The following is a 20,143-nucleotide window of genomic DNA, read 5'->3' as shown; positions in this document are numbered from 1 at the left end:
TCTCTACCACCAAGCTACATTCCCAGCCCTTTTTATTTTTTTATTTTGTGACAGGATCTTGCTAGGTTGTCCAGGCTGGCCTCAAACTTGTGATCCTCCTGCCTCATTCTTCTGTGTAGCTGGGAATACAGGCATGTGACAGAGTGCCCAGCTAGGATTTTTTAAAAAGTTGAACCACTTACTACCTCTAAAGAAATATCATAAATCCTTTACAATTGTACATGAAGGAATGAAGCTTGAAAATTTTACGAAGAGGGTTTCAGCCAAGAAAGTAAGGTAAGAATAGTACATACTGAGTACTCTAGGCTGTTTAAATTCTAGAGCGGCTGAACCCGCCTCATTGCTGGCTCAGCCTAAGATTGCACTACCATCCTGTACCACTACTATCACAGCACCATGGGGAACCAGGGCTAAAATGTCACCCCTCTGCCCAGCAGATGCCCAAAGATGAGCATTGACCCTAACTTCAAGTGGAGAAAAACAGGCCAGCCAGGGCAGCCTTTTTCCGGGAGGAATTCATGGAAGTCCTATAGAATTTCATATTTTGGAATGAAATAAATAATGTTTTAAGAATGAAGCTCAGGACTCCAATTCTGAGCTGCTTGGTTACTGATGATCTCCACAGAAAATAAGGTGATTATCCATAAGGTCTGGACTGGCTCTGGGTGATGCTAGTTACTGATGGACTCTGAAGGTCAAAGTCTATCATGATGGTACATGTCAACTTGACCGGGTTATGGTGCTCAGGTGTTTGGTCAATTACTAGTCTAGATGTTGCTATGACAGTATTTTTAAAGATGTAATTAACATTAAAGTCAGTAAAGTGGATTGCATTCCTCAATGTGGGTGGGCCTCATCCAGTCACTTGAGGAGGCCTTAAGAGCAAAGACTGAAGTTTCCCAAAGAAACAACACTTCAACATAGAAATTCTGCCTGAATTTCCAGCTTCCTGGCCTGCCCTGTAGATTTTAAACTTAAATCTGTAACATTTACCCTTGTTTGAATCTCTAGCTTATCAGCCTGTCCTACAGATTTCCGACTTGCCAGCCTCCAAATCACATGAACCAGTTCCTTAAAACCTCTCTAAATAAAAAATCTACTGGTTCTCTTTTTCTGGAAAACTCTAACCAATATAACCACTAAGCCTGAGAAGTGCAGTCTCCATCCATAAATAGGCATCTCCTAAAACTTCAATGATTGAAGTGTGTGCAGGTATAATTTCTTAGATTGGCAACACAGAAGCAGTATCTTTTGCATTGGTAGATACAATTTTTTTTTTTTTTAAGTCACATCATTCTGTAATGGTCCATCACTACGAACACCACCACCAACATCACCATCACCAAACTGCTATGTTTTATAAATCTTGAGTTTTAAAATTGGCTAAAAAAAGGAATATAAGCCTACTCTTCCTTGAAAGCAAGTATCACTTGTATTGCAAACATTTTCCAGCTGACTAGAGATTATTCTGCTTGAAATTATACTTGTGCTCTTCACTCTACATCTCCAAATATGGTTTCCCAGGAAAATGATAGATTCATAATTTCATTGTGAATGCTACAGGACAATAAAGATAAAATGACCTTTACAATGGCATAGTCATTTGTTGCAATAGTCAGGCCTACTGCTCCACCAGTGACTATATCTTCTGTAGATGATCTCTAGACTCCAATTATATGCTCAGCCTGGTAACAAGTGAGAGGTTTAGAATTCACACACTACCCTATTCTGATTCTCTGGCTTTTGTTAGCTGGTAAAGGGCACTTCTTGAGCAAAGTTCTATTTCCAGTGCTTAGCAGAGCATCTAACACAGCAGATACACTGAAAATGGCATACCCTACTTATACCAAAAACATGATAACAGAGAGCCATAAACACAAGAGAACATGAATGTTAAATAACACATTATATTTTTATCACAAAGAAGAATTTCTGAGTGCTTTCAAAGTCACTGCCTCATTTTATTCTTATGACATACTTATGAGATAGGCAGGGCACAAATTCTTATCTTACATTTTAAACACAAGAAACTATTTTCAGAAAGGTTCAATGATTTGCCTAGTGTTACAAGTTAAAGTGCCAAATCAAAGGCAGAACAATAGTAGAACTTCTGACTCCTTGCTGTGGGGATCTATTGTACCTTGATTAAGGCATTAGTTATTTTTGCCTTTAAAAGTTAAAAAATCGGGCTGGGATTGTAGTTTAGTGGTAGAGTGCTTGCTTAGTACGTGTGAGGCGCTGGGTTCAATTCTTAGCACCACATAGAAATAAATTACAATAAAGGTAATGTGTTTATCTACAACTAAAAAAATATATAAAAAAAGTTTAAAAATTATATGCCATACTTTTCAGTCTAGAAATATTCAATTGCTAATATCGAAGACAATGATTTTTTCTTTCAACTCATCATGACATGCTATATAGTATTATGTATACACAGTCAAGACCTAAGGATTGCTTCTCGGCCTTTTTACTACCGTCAAATGTAAAGACCCAAGGAATGTGTGTTTGTGTGAGTGTGTGTGTGTAGGGGGTGGTTTACTGGGGACTGAACCCAGAGCTTCATGCATGCCAGGCAAGTGCTTTAACATTGAACTACATTTGTAGTCCATCAAGGAATTTGAGTGAACCAAATAACGTTTGACAAATATCAATTTTGGTAATGAAGCAATAGTCACATCATACCAAAGTTAACTGGCAACTAAGCACGGTGGAAAGCAGAAATGCAAGATTCAAATAACTCAAATAAAGTAGCTCACCAACAATACACCCAAGGATCAGAAAGAGATTCACAACAGCATCCGTAACAATAGGAAAAATAATATAGTAATACCATGATCCAGCAAAACTCCAAAACATGTGTCTTAGAGATACACTTGGACATGTACATAAGGAAACAAAGCAAGAATGTTTATCAACTGGTAACTGCCAAAAAATTGGAAACAACACTAATATCTACTAAGAAGAATTAATACATAAATTATGGCATTATGACATATGCAGATGATGGAAAATTCTGCATTGGTGAAAATGTGTCATCATGGATCAATCTCACAAATACTACACTAAGCAAAACGGCATGTCATGGGAAAGCACTCAGAGAGATACCATTTTTATAAAGAAAAAAATATGTAAAAGGAAACAACAAAATATTTTTAAAAGAAATGATAAAACTCTGGACAATGACTATTACTTATAGGGAAGGAAAAGGAGATGTACTGGGGAGAGGTGCAGGGAGGCTTCAAAGACTTGAAATGTTCTAGTTCCTCAATAGTGGAGTGAGATATTTGTCTTATTACTGAAAATAAAGATTTATATCATATATACTCTTCTATATGTAATATTTAATGATTTAAAAGCAAAAACCAATACTAAATTTCATCTGATCCCATCTGGAGGAAACACAGGCCTGTACAGAGGTTGAAAAAAAGGAAAACATTTTCCTACTCTGTATAAAAAACAAAAACACAAAGAGAAAATAAAATGTTCTACAACTGACTACACCTGATACCTAAACCATTAACATGCATTACTCCACTTTGAAAAGATCAGATTTCTAATCAGTGATCGGTACTGAGGGTGGGGTCACGGCTGTGATTAAGAACGTTTTGGAGCTTTGTGGAATTTGTGGGAGGAATTTTGAAAAGTTTAGAGATCCAAGCTGGAAAAGTTTTAGATTGTTGTAAGCAGAGCCTAATGGGAAATTCTGGTGGGAGTGCAAAAGACCAGAACACTGAGAGGACTATAGATGGTAAAGACTGGGTTCATGGGGTTTCAGAAGAACAAGACGACTACTGAAAATTGGACTAGAGGCCATTCATGTTATGTTCTGGCTAAGAAGTCATCTACATTTGTCCATGTCCTGAGAATTTCTTTTTTTTTTTTTTTTTTTTTTTACAGTGCTGGGGATTGAACCCAGGGCCTTATGCTTGCAAGGCAAGCACTCTACCAACTGAGCTATCTCCCCAGCCCCTGTCCTGAGAATTTCTGTGAGGCTGGTGGAGAAACCCTCAGGGCAACACAGACTTCAGCGGGTGATGTGGGTATTGCTGAAGGTTTTTTGCCAAGTTAATTGTGATAATCAGGAGCAGAAAGCAGAGCAGAAAGACTAGAAAACCTTGGACTTGAAAAGTGGGAGTAAATAAAACTGGGGAAGGGGTGGAAGTTGTGGTTGTTAAAGACATTATAGTCCCTAAAGGAATGCTGCTAAATACCCAAAATTAGGAAAGAAGGTTTGAGGGTGTGTCAGCAATTGACAAGACCACACCTATCCCAGGCTCAAGAGGGTAAAAATAAAAATTCCTCTGAGCGGAGACCAGTGGGGCACCCTGCTTACACAGGGGGACCTAGGAAGTTGTTTCACCATGCTCAGTAACCCACACACTCAGAGTCTGTTGCAGCCATGGTCTCTGGAGGCTTGCCAACTGCTGGAGATGGTGGCAGATCTTGGCAGCAACCATGTGATGATTCTGCATGAATGTAGGGTGTGGGAGTTAGGGGGTCATGGAGGTTTCCACTGATATTTCAATGTAAAACAGGGTTGGTGTCCCTGTGGGTTTCCCTGAGAGTGATGCATGAAAAAGTAAGAAGGAGGCCAAAGCTGCTATCGAGACCCCTGAAATTAAGAGATGCCAGTAATGTGGGATATCTGCTGAGGAAAGCTGCAGGAATTGAGCAGAAATAGGCCAAGAGAGAGACCATTTGGGCTACAACCAAAAAAAGGGTAGAGCTATGCAAGCCCTCTGGAAAGAACATCATGATGCACTGTGGCCCAGATGCTGGACATGGAGCTACAGAACTTGTTTACCTTTCAGTCTTGCCTTGGTCCCATCCCTTCTTTCTATTTCTCCATTTTGAAATAAAAACTATTTAAAAAATATATTTAGTTGTAGATGGACACAACACCTTTATTTTTTAATTTTTTTTTATGTGGTGCTGAGGATCAAACCCAGTGCCTCACATGTGCTAGGCAAGCACGCTACCACTGAGCCACGACTCCAACCCCGAAATGAAAATGTTTACCTTGTGCCTTTACATATTGAATGTATGTAACTTGCTTTTGAATTTTTATAGGGCCTTAAGCTAAGAGTTTGCTTTGAGTCTCAGAGACTTTAGATTGGACTTTGGGGCAATGCTAAAACTATTAGATTACAGACCCTCTTGAAAATGGACTAAACGTATTTTGCATTGTGTGATGGGCATGAGTTTTGGGGGGGTCAGGGGTGAAATGTTATGGTTTAGATATGACGTATCCCTGAAAAGCTCATGTGTGAGAAAATGCAGGAAAGATTGGGTTATGAGAGCCTTAACCTAATCAGTGTGTTAATCACCTGATAGGGATTAACTGGTGACTGCAGGCAGGTAGGGTGTGGCTGGAGGTGGTAGGTAGGGGGGGGGGGGCATGTCTTTGGTATGTATTTTGTCCCTGTTGAGCAGAATTCTTTATTCTTTCTGGTGCAATGGTCCCAGTTTTTTTCCTCAGCCACACTCTTCCATCATGATGTTCTGCCTCATCTCAGACCACAAGCAATGGAGCTGGCTATCTACGGAGAGACCTCTGAAACTGTGAGCCCCAAATATACTTTTAGTCCTCTAAAATTGTTCTTGTCAAGTCTTTTGGTCAAACAATGAAAAAGCTGACTAAAACAGTGATGAAGAGTGTCCTTTGACAGCAAAAAGAGTAACTTTGCTTATTATGATCTAAAGATTTCACTGACAATTATCTTGAGTTACTAGTACAATGATCATTTCTTTTCTTTCTTTTTTTTCTTTTTTTTTTTTTGTAGGGGGTACTGGGGATTGAACTCAGGGGCACTCGACCACTGAGCCACATCTCTAGTCCATTTTTGTATTTTATTTAGAGAGGGTCTCACTGAGTTGCTCAGCACCTCCCTGTCACTGAGACTGGCAATCCTCTTGCCTCAGCCTCCTAAGTCACTGGGATTACACTGCACCCAGCAATGATCATTTCTTGAAGGAAAAGAAACATGCAATCTAATCCAAAAACAGATTCTTTTTAAAAATCCAGTTTCTTTGTTAGTTAAAAAATGACTAAAACTGTTTAATTCTTTTTTCAGTGTTTGTATTTAATAACTGATAAACTTTGAACACAACACTGTTTTTACACTTATATGTTCAAATCTAATAGGTTTGAAATATAAATAAATGTTAAAAAGAGGGTTTGAAAAAGGATCCTGTAGACAGAAAATGAGGAAAAGGAGAGGACTTCAAGATGTTCGTTAGGAAACCAGGAATCAAAACTATCATTTTATAAAAATAAAATCTCTACTGCAGCACACCTTGCTGCACATTTTACACAAGTACAACATGACTTACCAGTCGATTTTCATCAAACACCTCAAAAAGAAGACGGTGCTGCTGAGGATGCACCTGCGTAAGAAAAGCACAGTCTTTAAAAACAAAAGAGCATCAACCCAATGATACTAAGAAATAAATGTCTTAAAATGTTGCCATTTACTAATCCCTGTTGTTATGATGTATTTTAAATTATATAAAATACTTGGTACAAAAGCAGGCCTGTCACTGGTCACTCATTTTCTTATAATTTCACTGTAACAACAAAGTACGTTTTGTTTAAGTTTTCAGATTTTTCTAAAATAAATTGAAAGGAAAGACAAGAAAACTTCAAAAGATTATTTAAATGTTTGCAAAAACTTTAAAGTGTACACTAGATTTTGACATCTGATGATCAGTTTTATCTACTCACCTTCTATTTACCAATGCAGAACAACCCAAAGTGGAAGTGGATTTTATGGAAACCACTGTTTAGTACTGGCTTAATAAAATCATTTGTTGTTTCTACGATAGCACATAAAAAGTCTAAAGTACACACTGGGTTCTCACTATTTAGATTTTGTAGCACATGCAGAAAAAATTACATGCTGTATTTTTCAAAGTCAATGCCTTTCACTTTTGCTGAAATGTTTCAATATCAAGTTAAAAATCTACTTAGTCGGGAGAGGGAGGAGTGGAGGTTCACTGGATTGGGACGGGGGTAATGGAGGGAAGGGGGTAATAGAGGGAAGAGAGAAGAGATGGGAGTTGGAAAGACAGTAGAATGAATCGGACATAACTTTCCTGTGTTCATATACAAATATACAACCAGTGTAACTCCACATGGTTTACAACCACAAGAATGGGAAGCTATTTCCATGTATGTATAATATGTCAAAATACATTCTACTGTCATATATAACTAAAAAGGACAAATTTTAAAAAGCCTACTTAGTATCAAACACACAGAACATCTTTAAAATGTTTTCAAACACTGGAGGTTACAATGCTGTATAAAAATATGTTTCAGGTTGGCTTTCTTCCCACAATAAGTGTATAACACTGAATACTGCAATATTTTTAACACTGTGTTATACATGTTAAAAACACTGACAGCCCTCAGGAAAAATATATCTTATATGTGGGACAAGGATATCTACATACCTAATTCAATGTCTACCCTTCCTTTGTTCTTAGAATGTAGTCCTAATTTTGCCCAAGCTCACCACACAGCACACCTCCTGAGGGTACAATTATTATTTCTTTCTTTCCTCCTTCTTCTTCCTTTTTTTTTTTTTTTTTTTTTTTTTTTTTTTTAATACTAGGGGTCAAACCCCGACCTTGCACATGCTAGGTAAGTAGTCTGCCAGAGGGCTGGGGAGATAGCTCAGCTGGTAGAGTGCTTGCCTTGCAAGCACAAGGCCCTGAGTTCAATCCCTAGTACCGCAAAAAAAAAAAAAAAAAAAAAAAAAAAAAAGTACTCTGCCAGACACCTGGTTACATTTTCAGCCCTTTAAATTTTTTTTTTTTTTTTTTGTCTAGAGACAGGCTTCAAACTTGTGATCCTCCTCCTGCCTCAGCCTCCAAAGTAGCTGGGATTATAGGCATATGCCAGCAGCTTTTGTAATCAGTGTAACATACATTCAATAAAGAATAAAAGTACACTAATCTTAACTAACTACACAACTTGATAACTTTTTATGTGTGTATACTATGTCATCACCACCCAGACCAAATACAAAATAATTCACTCTACATATTACTTTCTCTGTGGATAATGGTGTCTTCTGGAATTGTTCAAGATGAAGATCTGAATATATCTATTTAAAAACACATCCCTGGAGACTGGGGATACAGCTCAGTTGGTAGAGTGCTTGCCTTGCATGCACAAAGCTCTCAATTCAATCCCCAGCACCACAAGAAAACAAAACAAAACAAATCAATAAACAAACAAACAAAACACATCCCTGGGTCTGGGGCTGTAGCTCAGTGGTGGAGCGCTTGCCTAGCATGTGTGAGGCACTGGGTTCCATCCTTAGTACCACATATAAATAAACAAATAAATATAATTATTATTTTTTAAAAAAATTTTTTAGATGTCGATAGACCTTTTATTCATTTATTTATATGTGGTGCTGAGAATTGAACCCAGTGCCTCACTCATGCTAGGCAAGTGCTCTACCACTGGGCCATAACCCCAGCCCCTATTAATTATTTTTTTAAAAAGATTAAAAAAAAAAAAAAAAGATTATAAAGATCAATGAAGCCAGCCTGGTGCCAATAACTGGATGGGACTGCTGAGAGTACTCTAGGAGAGGGCTGACTTAGCAGGGAGAGATGTCCCTTGGCCTTCTAAGAATTTGGTTAGAATAACTGGCACTCCTCCAGCCATGGAGCACCTGAGGACCAAGGACCCAAGCAAGGGCTCGAAAAATAATATAAAACAATAATCTTTTCAAAGAGGTAAAACTTCTGAAGAGGAGATGAAACTGAGCTGGAACTTGAAAGATGGGAAGAATTTAAACAAAGAAACATAGAGAAAATTCACAGCAAGGAGGTCACATGAAGAAAGAAGGCCTGGGGACAGAATGAGCATGCTCAAAGGAGGTCAGACTGAAAGTTAAAAAGTGGTTCTCTCTGGGAGCAGGAGTAGGAGAAAGAATGACCACCAGAATTTGTTGCTTTTCTTTAGATGCCCTTTTGTACCACCTGTTTTTAAACTATTGTGTAAATTTTTTATTAAAGTTTAAAAATTTATTAAAAATAGGAAAAACATTATAGAAATACAGTTAACAAAAATAAAGTTAACAGGGTCATGTTTAAAGGAAAGGTGAAAGCAGAAAGAACAAAAATTAAAATACCAATGATAGGTCATTTGAAAAAAGGATAACTATTTAAGACAATAAATGCATAAAAGAGTTGTGGGGAATACCCAATTAGAATAAAGTATTGATGAGTACATTATTCTCCTGTGTTTGTAAAGAATCTGAAGCAATATTCCTGGAAATTCTGCCAAAAGTTATAGTAAAAAATGAGTAGGTAATGTCTTAATGGCTTTATCTAGAGATAATTACATACCATTTATTTGACCCCATTAAAGTATACATTCCAATGGGTTTTAGTGTATTCATAGAATGTACAACCACCACCATTTTAGAACATTTTGTGAAAAATGCTACTTGAAGATTTCTGAATAAGCTTTGTGTGAACATGTCATAAGTACATTTTAATATAAAAAAAATTTGAGTTTTGACGCCGCAAGTGGAAAATTCCACACCTGACCTCATGCAACAGGCCATAGTCAGAAAATACAGACATGATAAGATTTTAGATAAGGAACACTTACCCTGTACCAAAATCAACTTAGTGCCCTACTGATGGGGTGTCCACCCCTTCTTCCTAAGAGAATGACAGTGTGTGTCAGATGGATGGCCATTCCTCTCCCAAGCATAAACTCACTCCCATGGGCCAAATCTTCTTACAGTATTTCCATTCTCCTAACATTCCAATTAGAAATGTGCACAGGATACAAATCTGACCCAAGAGATAAGAAAAAAAGTCTTCTACGGGGGGACTTTTTATGAAAAGAGTTCTGTACTTTTTGAGAATTTTGTGGAGGTGGGGTGGAGATTCCCTTTTTTCCTCTGGACATCATTGTTGTGAAGATATGACATTTGGAACTGCTATAAGTATCTTGTGAACATGGAGCAATTGCCAAAGAAGCTGGGTTTCTAGTTGATGGAGAAATCAACCTCCCTTTCTGCTTTATGTGGTAAGAGGTAATTAAACGTGCTTATTGTGTAAGCCAGTTGTAGTTGTTACCTTAAGCTATTACTTGAAGCTGAAAGTTCCTAAATAATACACTTCCTCCGAGGGGCCTTCCCTAAACTCCCTCCACTAAACGGCCTGCCCCAATATTCAGCCCCAGTACCCCCTGCTCCCTTTCAAAACACCCAGCACACTGGTAATTATTTTGAGTTTCTTGTTCATAGTGGTCTGCCCTAGACAGTAAGCTTCATTAAGGGTAAGGACTGTGCTATCTCACTAAGGGGTATTAGTAAAGGGCCTGAGAAACAAGTAAAGAAAACATTATACTGAATTTTTGTGTGTCTGTGAAGACAGTTGATTATGTGTGTGTGTAATGTGTATATATTATGTGTATGTGTGAAGATGTATGTGGGCATGTGTATGTATATACATGCACACACACATATATCTGCATAGGCACACAAATAATCAAACTATACATATACACATGCATGCACACACACAGAGACTTTGTGTGGGTGTGTGTGTGTGTCTAAAAGATACACAAATACATAAGGAAAAAATACCAGAAGAACATAAAGCAGTGGTCTAGAGATGATATTGAGAATGATTTTCATCTCTCTTTATGAAAATATCTAATATATACAAAATATATTCATCACACTACTTCTACAACATAACATAAATATGCACACACATACATACACATGTAAGTCCAATGTGGTGAGTGTGAGTGCTAAAGACATAAGCAGGGCATGGGAATCTGGGGCATGGAGAGGGGCTTCTACTGACAAGCACGTGCCCACATGTAGGTATGGAGTGCATGAAGTGTACACTGCACCTAAAGTGCAGGACTTCTTTCCTACCTGTAACTTGCCTGCCTGGTCTCATTTGAGCAACTATTTTGTGGATTTTACTATAACTTGCTATTGAGCACTGACTTCAACATGGAGTTTCTCCTGTTTGTTAACATGCCAATAACAGTGTCTCACAAAAACTGTCTTTGAATTTCATATATTTTCAAAGACATAAAAGCTCCCTTCAACTTCTGACCACAATTTCCATTTGGCTGAATGCCCAAGAAAGTTTTTGCATAATATATCATCACGAAAGACATTTTTATGGTGAATACATTCAGTTGAAAGCATCTGGGACAACGTATAAATAATGATATAAATGACAAAGAGGAAAACAGGGGATCTTATATAATAATGTCCTTTGTACAGAAGATACTTAATCATCATGTGTTTTCAGTTCCTTTTCTAACTGTGATGAATTAGCATTGATTTCCAAAAATTCATCTCCTTATCCTTGTAATAAATTTGCAAATTTCTGATTAAACAAATATGCATCCTATAATCCTAGAATAAAGTAATGCTAGCTAGAACACTGGGTAATAATGAAGTGATGATAAACAATGAGTAAAAGTCAGTAGAATTCTAAGCCTAGCTTATCAATTATATGTGGCCTTCTTTCAAGATGCAAATAAATCCTGTGTTCATGGATTGGAAGAACTTAGTACTGATAAAACGTCCAGACCTCCCAAAGCAATCTACAGACTCAATACTGTCATCAAAATCTCAATGGCATTCTTTTACAGATATAGAAAAAACAGCCTTAAAATTCATACAGAACCACACAGGACTACAAAAGACCCTGAATCTTGAGAAAGAAGAACAAAGCTAGAGGTCTCACATTAACTGAACACATTATGATGTTACAGTAATTAAAATGGTATGGTACTGGCATAAACAGACATTGACCATGGCATAAAAGACAGCCCCAAAGTAAACCCATAAAAGGGAGTCACCCAGTCTTCAACAAAGGTGCCAGCGTACATAATGCAGAAAGGACAACAACTTTAACAAATGGTGTCAGGGAAAACAGATACCCATATGCAAAAGAATGAACCCAGAACCTTTTCTTAAACAAAAAAGTCAACTCGTAATGGATTAAAGACATAAATGTAAGACTGAAACGATGACATTAGAGGAAAATGGGTGAAAAGCTTCTTGACATTGGTCTTGACAATGATTTTTGCTTTTTTTAAATGACACCAAAAGCAGAGGCAACAAAAACAAAAATAGACAAATAGGACTACATTAAATTAACTCACTTCTGCATAGCAAAGGGAACAAGCAAGAGAGTGGAAAGGCAACCTACAGGACGGGAGGAAATAGTTGCAATCTATATAGCTGATAAGGGGTTAATCTACATACAGAAGGAACCCCAACAACTCAACAGTAAGAAATAAAACCCCTAATAAACTGCTTTTAAAAATGGGCTGAGGACTTGAACAGACTTATCTTCAAAAGGGACATACAAATGGCATGTGATAACCAGGTATGTAAAAAGGGGCTCAAAAATCACTAATCATCAGGGAATGCAAATCAAAACTACAATGAGGTATCACCTCACACCTGTTAGGATGGCTACTATAACGAAGCAGATAACAAGTATTGTCATGGATTTGGAGAAACCAAAGCCCTTGAACACTGTTGGTGGAAATGTAAAATGAAGCCTATATGGAAAACGCTATGGAGGTTCCTTCAAAAATTAAAAACAGAAGTGCCAGATAATATGGCAATCCCACTTCTGGGTATATATCTAAAGAAAATAAAATCACTATATCACAGAGATGTCTGCACTCCCATATTGACTACAGCATTATTCACAGTAGCCAATATGGAAACAGCCTACATGTCCATCAAAGGATGAAAAGAATGTGACACATACACAATGGAATATTAGCCTTTAAAAAGAAGGAAATCTTACCATTTGCAATAATATGAATGAACTCTGAGGACATTATGCTGAATGAAATAAGTCAGTCCCAGAAGACCAAATACTGCATGATCCCACTTATAGGAGGTATCTAAAACAATAACTGAAGCAGAGAATAGAATGGTGGTTACCAGGGGGTCAGGGGAGAGGCAAGTGGGGAACTGTTCAATAGGTACAAAGTTTCAGTTATACAAGATGAATAAGTAACCTGCTATGTAACACAGTGCCTAAGTTAACAGCACTATATTATACACTGAAAATTTTAAGAGGTTAAATCACAAGTGAAGAGTTTTTACCTTTACCCAAGAAGTAGAGGGCAGGAGGACACTTTTGGCAGTGAGGAATATATTCCCCTGATTGTGGTGATGCTGTCTCAGGTCTATGCATATGCTTAAAAACATTAAATTGTATATATTAAATGTGTGCAGTTTTGAGTCTATCCATTAAACCTTCATAAGGTAAGTAAAAAAAAATTAAATTCAAATAAATATCCTTTATTAAAGAAAAGCAATTATTGTTCAGCATCAAAACTGTGTTGTTACACTGAATGTACAGTGTAACACTATTTGGTGTACAAGTGCTTAACTCTGAAGTCATGAGTGTAAAAACCACATGAGATGAAAGGCAATACAGTAACAACGCAGAAGAGTTGCACCAAAGAGCAAAAGACAACAGCCTGAATGACTACTGGCGAATTCACAGTATGTTGTAAATACTTGCTTAGTAATTTCTTTGTATTTTTAATACCTTACAATGTTAATCAAGCATATTTAAGTATTTGCAAGAGATAGCATTTACAATACAGTGGGCACCAGGTCCATTTAATATACGGGTGGCAAAGTCATTCTTAAAAGCCAAGTGCAATATGCTAGTATTTTGTTTCTAACTGTATATTATTACCCAAAGTTAGTAAATGGTTAAATAGTCTGCCATTCTAATTTTTATTTGTTCAGAATAGCTAAAAATATGTTTCACTGGCCCATATGGGAAAAAAAGATGTTTTTTGAAAGAGCCTTCTTGATTTTGTGATAACATCTTTAATTCAAAAGTGGTACTAGGGCTGGGGAGATAGCTCAGTCGGTAGAGTGCTTGCCTTGCAAGCACAACGCCCTGGGTTCGATCCCCAGCACCGCAAAAAAAAAAAAAAAAAAAGTGGTACTAAATTTCAAGCAATAAAGCAAATAAGAACATGGGAACTAATGAGAAGATTTTAAATTATAATTTAAAAAACTTTTAATCTCTTACATTTATAAAATTTGAATTTGAATTCCTCTAATATATATTCATATTATTTCTCTCATATTATTTTTTGGCATACTTTGACTTTTAAAGAATTTGTCCAGGCTGAGTATATAGCTCAAGGACAAGTGTTTGCTAAGCATGCACAAAGTCCTGGGTTTGAACCCAGCACCCCCCCAAAAAAAAAAAAACCCAAAACCAAAACAAACAAACAAAAACTATTTTAGCTAAGGTGTTATAATTATTAGCATAAAGTTCTTCATAATACTACCTTATCACTTTTTAAATATGTGTATGATGGTCCCTACTCTCATTCCTGATATTAGTCATTTTGTGTTCTCCCTCTATTATTTCAGGTAGCTATGATATGTCAGTTTTAGTTGTACTGATTTCCTCTACATTTGTCCATTTTCTAGTTCACTGATTTCTACTCTTATTTCCTTCCTTTCACTTTTACTTATTTATTTATTTATTTTTTGGTGGTACTAGGGGTTGAATCCAAACCTCATGTGCTAGGCAAGTGCTCTACCACAGAGCTTTATCCCAAATCCTTTCATATTTTTCTTATTTTGAGGTAAGTCTTGCTAAATTACCAGACTAGCCTTGAACTAGCAATCCTCCTGCCTCAGTCCCCCAAGTAGCTGGGATTAGACATATACCACTGCACTTAGCCAACTGACAGGCAGCCCCAGTTGAGTGTGCACCTTTGAATCTACCTCTGTATTCCCCTTGCGTGCTCCCCGTCAAAGACTGAGCCTAGCAGGGGTTTTAAAGCCCCTAACTGGCTTTCTCCAACAGAAAACCCTGTTTGAAAGTTCCCCATCAGACTGCTGGACACTTCCTCAAAGCTGTGCAGTTTGAAGCTCTTTGCACACAACCTTTTCTTCTCTCTCTCTCTCTCTCTCTCTCTCTCTCTCTCTCTCTCACACACACACACACACATGCACACACCCATCACAACAGGTTCTAGATATCATGATGAGAAGTCTCTCTCCTCCTGGGCCTCCTCCCGTTTTAACTTCCGCAGGTGCTTCTCCAGTAAACCTCTTACATATCTAGACCCTTCTTGGTATCTATTTCTTAAAGATACCAAACCAACACAGGTGGGCTGTGTAGGGAGTTTGGGGACTAGCCCACACCCTTTGGCTGATAAGAAACATTCTAACTCTAATAGAACATGGGACATGTACAGTCCCTAGCACAAGGTAGCCCATCACCTAGAGATTTCTCTAGTGATGTCCTAGAGAAATATCCTGCTGGAGAGGAACTCTTTTGCTAAACTGATGTTTTAGGCATTTGAGAGATGCACAAAACAATGCCTACAGGCACAGTGGAGTTGGCTTGTTATCACTATGTCATATTCATATTACCGAAAGATATGAGAAAATAAAAGCAACAAGTAGCTAAAAGTTAAATTTAAGATTCAGAAGGCACCAGGTATAGTAGTCCACACCTGTAATCCCAGCACCTTGGAAATCTGAGGCAGGAGGCTGAGGCAGGATGATCTAGAGTTCAAAGTCAACCCAGCTCCAGCAACTTAGTGAGGCACTAAACAACTCAGGAAGAAACTGTCTCTAAATAAAATACAAAAAAGGGCTGGGGGTGCTGGTTAAATGCTCCTGAGTTCAATCCAGGGGTGGGGGGGAGAAAGGAAGGAAGGAAGGAAGAAAGGAAGGAAGGAAGGAAGGAAGGAAGGAAGGAAGGAAGGAAGGAAGGAAGAAAAGAAAAAGGAAATTCAAAAGGCCTCTCTGTTAACTTATAAAAAGGTCTATATCTCATGGAGGGGTAACAAGTACACAAACAAGGCATAGACTCAGAGTGAACAATTAGAGTTACGGAGCTCCAGAATACTGAAATGCTTAGCCATGGCAAGAGTGTTATGTTAAGGCCAGGGTCCTGACACTTGGGATAGGAGGATATGGGTGGATGTTCCTCATGATTCAGCTCTGCAGGTCCCTATGTCCTCAAAGCTTGCAGAATAGCCCATCCCTTTGTAATAAGAGCGAGCTGTCATTCAGGCAGGAAGACTTCCCCCAAAGAAAAGAATTTTCCTCCTGAGAAGTTGTCCTCACTCCTCCCCTGGCTGCCCAGATAATAACCAATGTTAAATCCTAGCATAACCCAGCTGGGCCAGATAAAAGGGTGAAATAAATTACATCTTGAAGAAGCTTTAGGAATTAGCTAGCGAGTACCAGCAAGAGCCAGAGGAATCCCCTTGGCACTAAGATGCTTGATCAAAGAGGCAGAAATATCAAGACTGGATAAGCAAGAATTTGCTGACTTGGGGTACTTGGTCAGGAAAAGGAATTTAATACCCTGTCAAGAACCCTGTGAGATGAGGCAGCCTTGCTGCTAAAGTGGCCCCTAGAAGCCTGAGAAAAGTGAAAGTTTATGCTGAACCAAGTGAAAATGCCTGATCTGCCTTGGCCATAGGCAGGGGAAGGAACAAAAAAGCTGAGGGAAGTAGGCATGCTGGAGTCGCCTTAGCACTTGAAACCAAAACACCTACAAGATGCTTATATTGCACTGGAAGGCCCCTGAGGACACACCGATTTATCACAATCATCTGAAATGCACTGGTGAGAGGGTCAACAACATCACCAAGAAGTCCAGTGGTGGCTCTCTCCTTCTTGCCAGGTCTGATGGCAGGAGAGGTGATCACAGAGCCACTGACAGAGGCCATGGAGGCACTCCATTGTAGGAGCAGGGTCTACAATGATCATAATGACCAGCCAGGTTGGAGGGGCCGTGAAATGGACTTGGTGGGCAGGGAATAGAGCATGGCATTCCTGGGGGGAAATAGGCAGGTAAGCAATTAAGATGCTGCTGGACACCTACACTCACAAGAATGGAGAAGGAGAAGGCTAAGGACAGTTTCCCTAATTTAAAAACTAAAAATGAACCTTTGTTCAGTTCAAAGCCTTTGAGGTTCTGATATCCAAAACCCATTGACTGAAGAAGTGAATTAGTCAAAAAGAAGACATTTTTCCCAAAGAAGACACACAACTAGTCAATAAGCACAAGAAAAGATGCTGAACATAATTAGCCATCAGGGAAAGGCAAATCAAAACCACAATCAGATACTACTTCACACACATCAGAAGAGCTGTAGTCAAAAAGACAGATAATAACAAGCATTGGTAAGGGTGTGGAGAAATCAGAACCTTCACACATTGCTGGTGGGAAAATACAATGGTACAGTCTCGTCTCTCTGGTAAAGTTTGGCAGTTCCTCAAGTAATGAGAAACAGGAGTTACCATCTGATCCAGAAATTCTACTCCAAAGTATATACTCAAGAAAATAAAAACATGTCCACATGAAAACTTGTATACCCATGTTCATAGCATCATCACTTATAAAAGTAAAAAACTGGAAGCAACCCAGATGACCATCAACTGATGCACATATATACATTTAACCCATACGATATAATGTTACTTGGCAAGAAAAAGAAATGTAGTTTTGATACATGCTACATGTATCAACATAGTTGAACCTTAAAAGGACCACTATGATTAATGGTATCATATCGTATGATACCATTTATATGAAATGGCCAGAACAGACAAATCTATACAGACAAAAAGTAGACAGGCAGTTGCCTGGGGGAGGGGAGCAGGTATTGGGGGTGAGGGAGGGATGGGAAGTGACAGCCAGTGGGTATGGGGTTTCTTTATGGGCTGATAAAAATGTTCTTTAAAATTGATTTTGGTGATATTTGCACAATCCAGTGACTATGTTAAAAACTACTGAATTGTACATTCTAAGTGGGTGAATTATGTACTACATATGTATTATATCTCAATCAGGCTGTTTAAGAAACAGCCAAAACAAGTAAAAATATTACAACCCAGTGGGATGTCAGAGATTAGTGCCACCACTATATACCAAAACAATACAAGTGTAGTTCTATAGTATGTCCATTTAATTTCCAGTCTGGTCTCTGCAGAAACCTGACAAGCCCAACCAAGTAAAATCCCAATTGCCTGTCTATTCCTGGATACAATGAGTCCAGAGTGGTCTAGCAATACCATAGACTGTAGTTCAATAGGACCCGGCTCTGTTCCCAGATGTTCTTTTGTGGGGACCTTGAACCTCTAACTCTACCTGTAGAGTCTAAAGCTAGAGGAATAAGAAGCACAAAATCCTCCCAAGGTCATTGATAATAATAGTAGATTGGGACACTTCTACTCCTTTGTTCCTAGACCCATATATACTTGGGGAAAAAGCCTCATAATTAGATGTCTGACTTAAAGAATAAACTCTATCCCAAAGAATGGTATCCTATATTTGCGCTCCAAACTGGTACTCCAGCTGTCTTTAGTGAGCCATTCCACTGCTCTATGAGGCTGCTTACTTCTGTAGTGTAGTAGGGATATGACTAACAGAGACCCCATGGTCAGAGGCTCTCCTATACACTATCCACTGGGTTCCCTGGAAGGATGAATTATTGAGTGGATTTCCAACCCTATGGATCATGCATTCTAAAGTTCCCAGTTAGGCTGTCTTAAGTTCTGTTGATAGGAAAAGCAAACACACACCCAGAAGAGGCATCTGTCCAAGTGTAGGAAAATTACTGACCCTTTCAGAATGGAAGGAACCTACCTAATTCAGTGAACTTAAAAACTAGTTTAGAGTCATGAAGGTTAATGACCTGGGGTTTTATTTCCTTATAAAGTCTCTGTCTGGTTTTGGTATCAGGGTAATGCTCGCTTCATGAATGAACTGAGACATGTTCCTTCCTATTCTGTTTTTGGTAAGGCACTATGTGAAACTGAGATTATTTATTCCTTAAATGTGTGACAGGAATCAACAGAACTATCTGGGCCTAAATTATTATTTGTTGGGAAGATTTCTAGCTTTAAAATCAATTTCTTTAACAGACACAAGACTATTCAGATAATCTACTTTTTCTAAGTAAGTTTTGCAAGTAGGTGTCTTTAATTAGTCCATTTCATTAAAGTATGACACTCACAGGCACACAGTTGTTCATAGTATCCCTTATTATCCATTTGATGTCTGTAAGGTTTGCAATGATGCTACTTTCTAGTTTCTTAAGGTAGAAGCTTAGATTAATTAAGGAACTTTCTTCTTTTCTAAATTAAGCATTTAATGCTAAATATTTCCCTCTAAGCACCACATTAGCTGCAACCTACACATTTTGGTTTTGTATTTTTCTTTCATTCTGTTAAAATTTTTTTTTATTCCCCTTAAGAATTCTTATATGACCCATATATTCTTTAGAAGGTTGTTAACTTCCAAATACTTAGGAATTTTCAAGACAGTTTTCTGTTAATGATTCCTACTTTAATTCCATTAGAGTCAGAAACCATAATTTGCATTATTTCTGTCTTTAAGCATTTTTCAGGTTTGGTTTTTGACCCAGATTATTCAGCTAACATTCCATGTACATTTGAAAAGACTATGTATTAGCTGTTATTGCATCAAGAATCTATTGATATCAATTAGATAAAACTGATGGGTGTTTTCAGGATTTGTATTTCTTTTTTCTTTCTTTTTTTTTTTTTTGGTGCTGGGGATCGAACCCAGGTCCTTGTGCTTGCAAGGCAAGCACTGAGCTACCTCCCCAGCCCAAGGATTTGTATTTCTTTGCTGAATTCTTTCAGTTTACTTATTCTACCAGTTACTAAGAGAGAAAGAAGAGTTTTGAATTCTCCAAGTATAAGAATGTATTTGTCAGGGGCTGGGGATATAGCTCAGTTGGTAGAGTGCTTGCCTTGCAAACACAAAGCCCTGGGTTCAAATCCCCAGCACCAAAAAAAAAAAAAAAAAAAAAGAATGTATTTGTCTATTTCTTTTTTTAGTTCTATTACTTATTGCTTTGGGTATTCTGTTGTTAGCTACGTATACAGTTGTTTTTTTTTTTTTTTTTTTTTGTGGTGCTGGGGATCGAACCCAGGGCCTTGTACTTGCAAGGCAAGCACTCTACCGACTGAGCTATCTCCCCAGCCCCAGATTATTTTTTTAATGGAGTGATTATCATTATATAATGTCCCTCTTTATTCTTGGTAATTTTTCTTGTTCTAAAGTCTGCTCT

At 38.0% G+C, this 20,143-nt stretch overlaps 1 protein-coding gene across 1 annotated transcript in view; it reads right to left on the bottom strand.

Annotated features, from left to right (window-relative positions):
- Nedd4 (NEDD4 E3 ubiquitin protein ligase) overlaps positions 1-20,143 on the bottom strand; it is a 124,848-nt gene that overhangs the window by 78,406 nt on the left and 26,299 nt on the right. The window contains exon 5 of the mRNA XM_047540063.1: positions 6,337-6,390. Within this exon, the coding sequence (XP_047396019.1) occupies positions 6,337-6,390 (54 nt within the window). The remainder of the gene's footprint in view (positions 1-6,336; positions 6,391-20,143) is intronic.

This window comes from Sciurus carolinensis, chromosome 2 (assembly GCF_902686445.1).
Source record: "Sciurus carolinensis chromosome 2, mSciCar1.2, whole genome shotgun sequence".
NCBI classification, from domain to species: domain Eukaryota; kingdom Metazoa; phylum Chordata; class Mammalia; order Rodentia; family Sciuridae; genus Sciurus; species Sciurus carolinensis.
The sequence above is the reverse complement of the archived record's forward strand: the minus strand, read 5'-3'. Positions and strand labels throughout refer to the sequence as shown.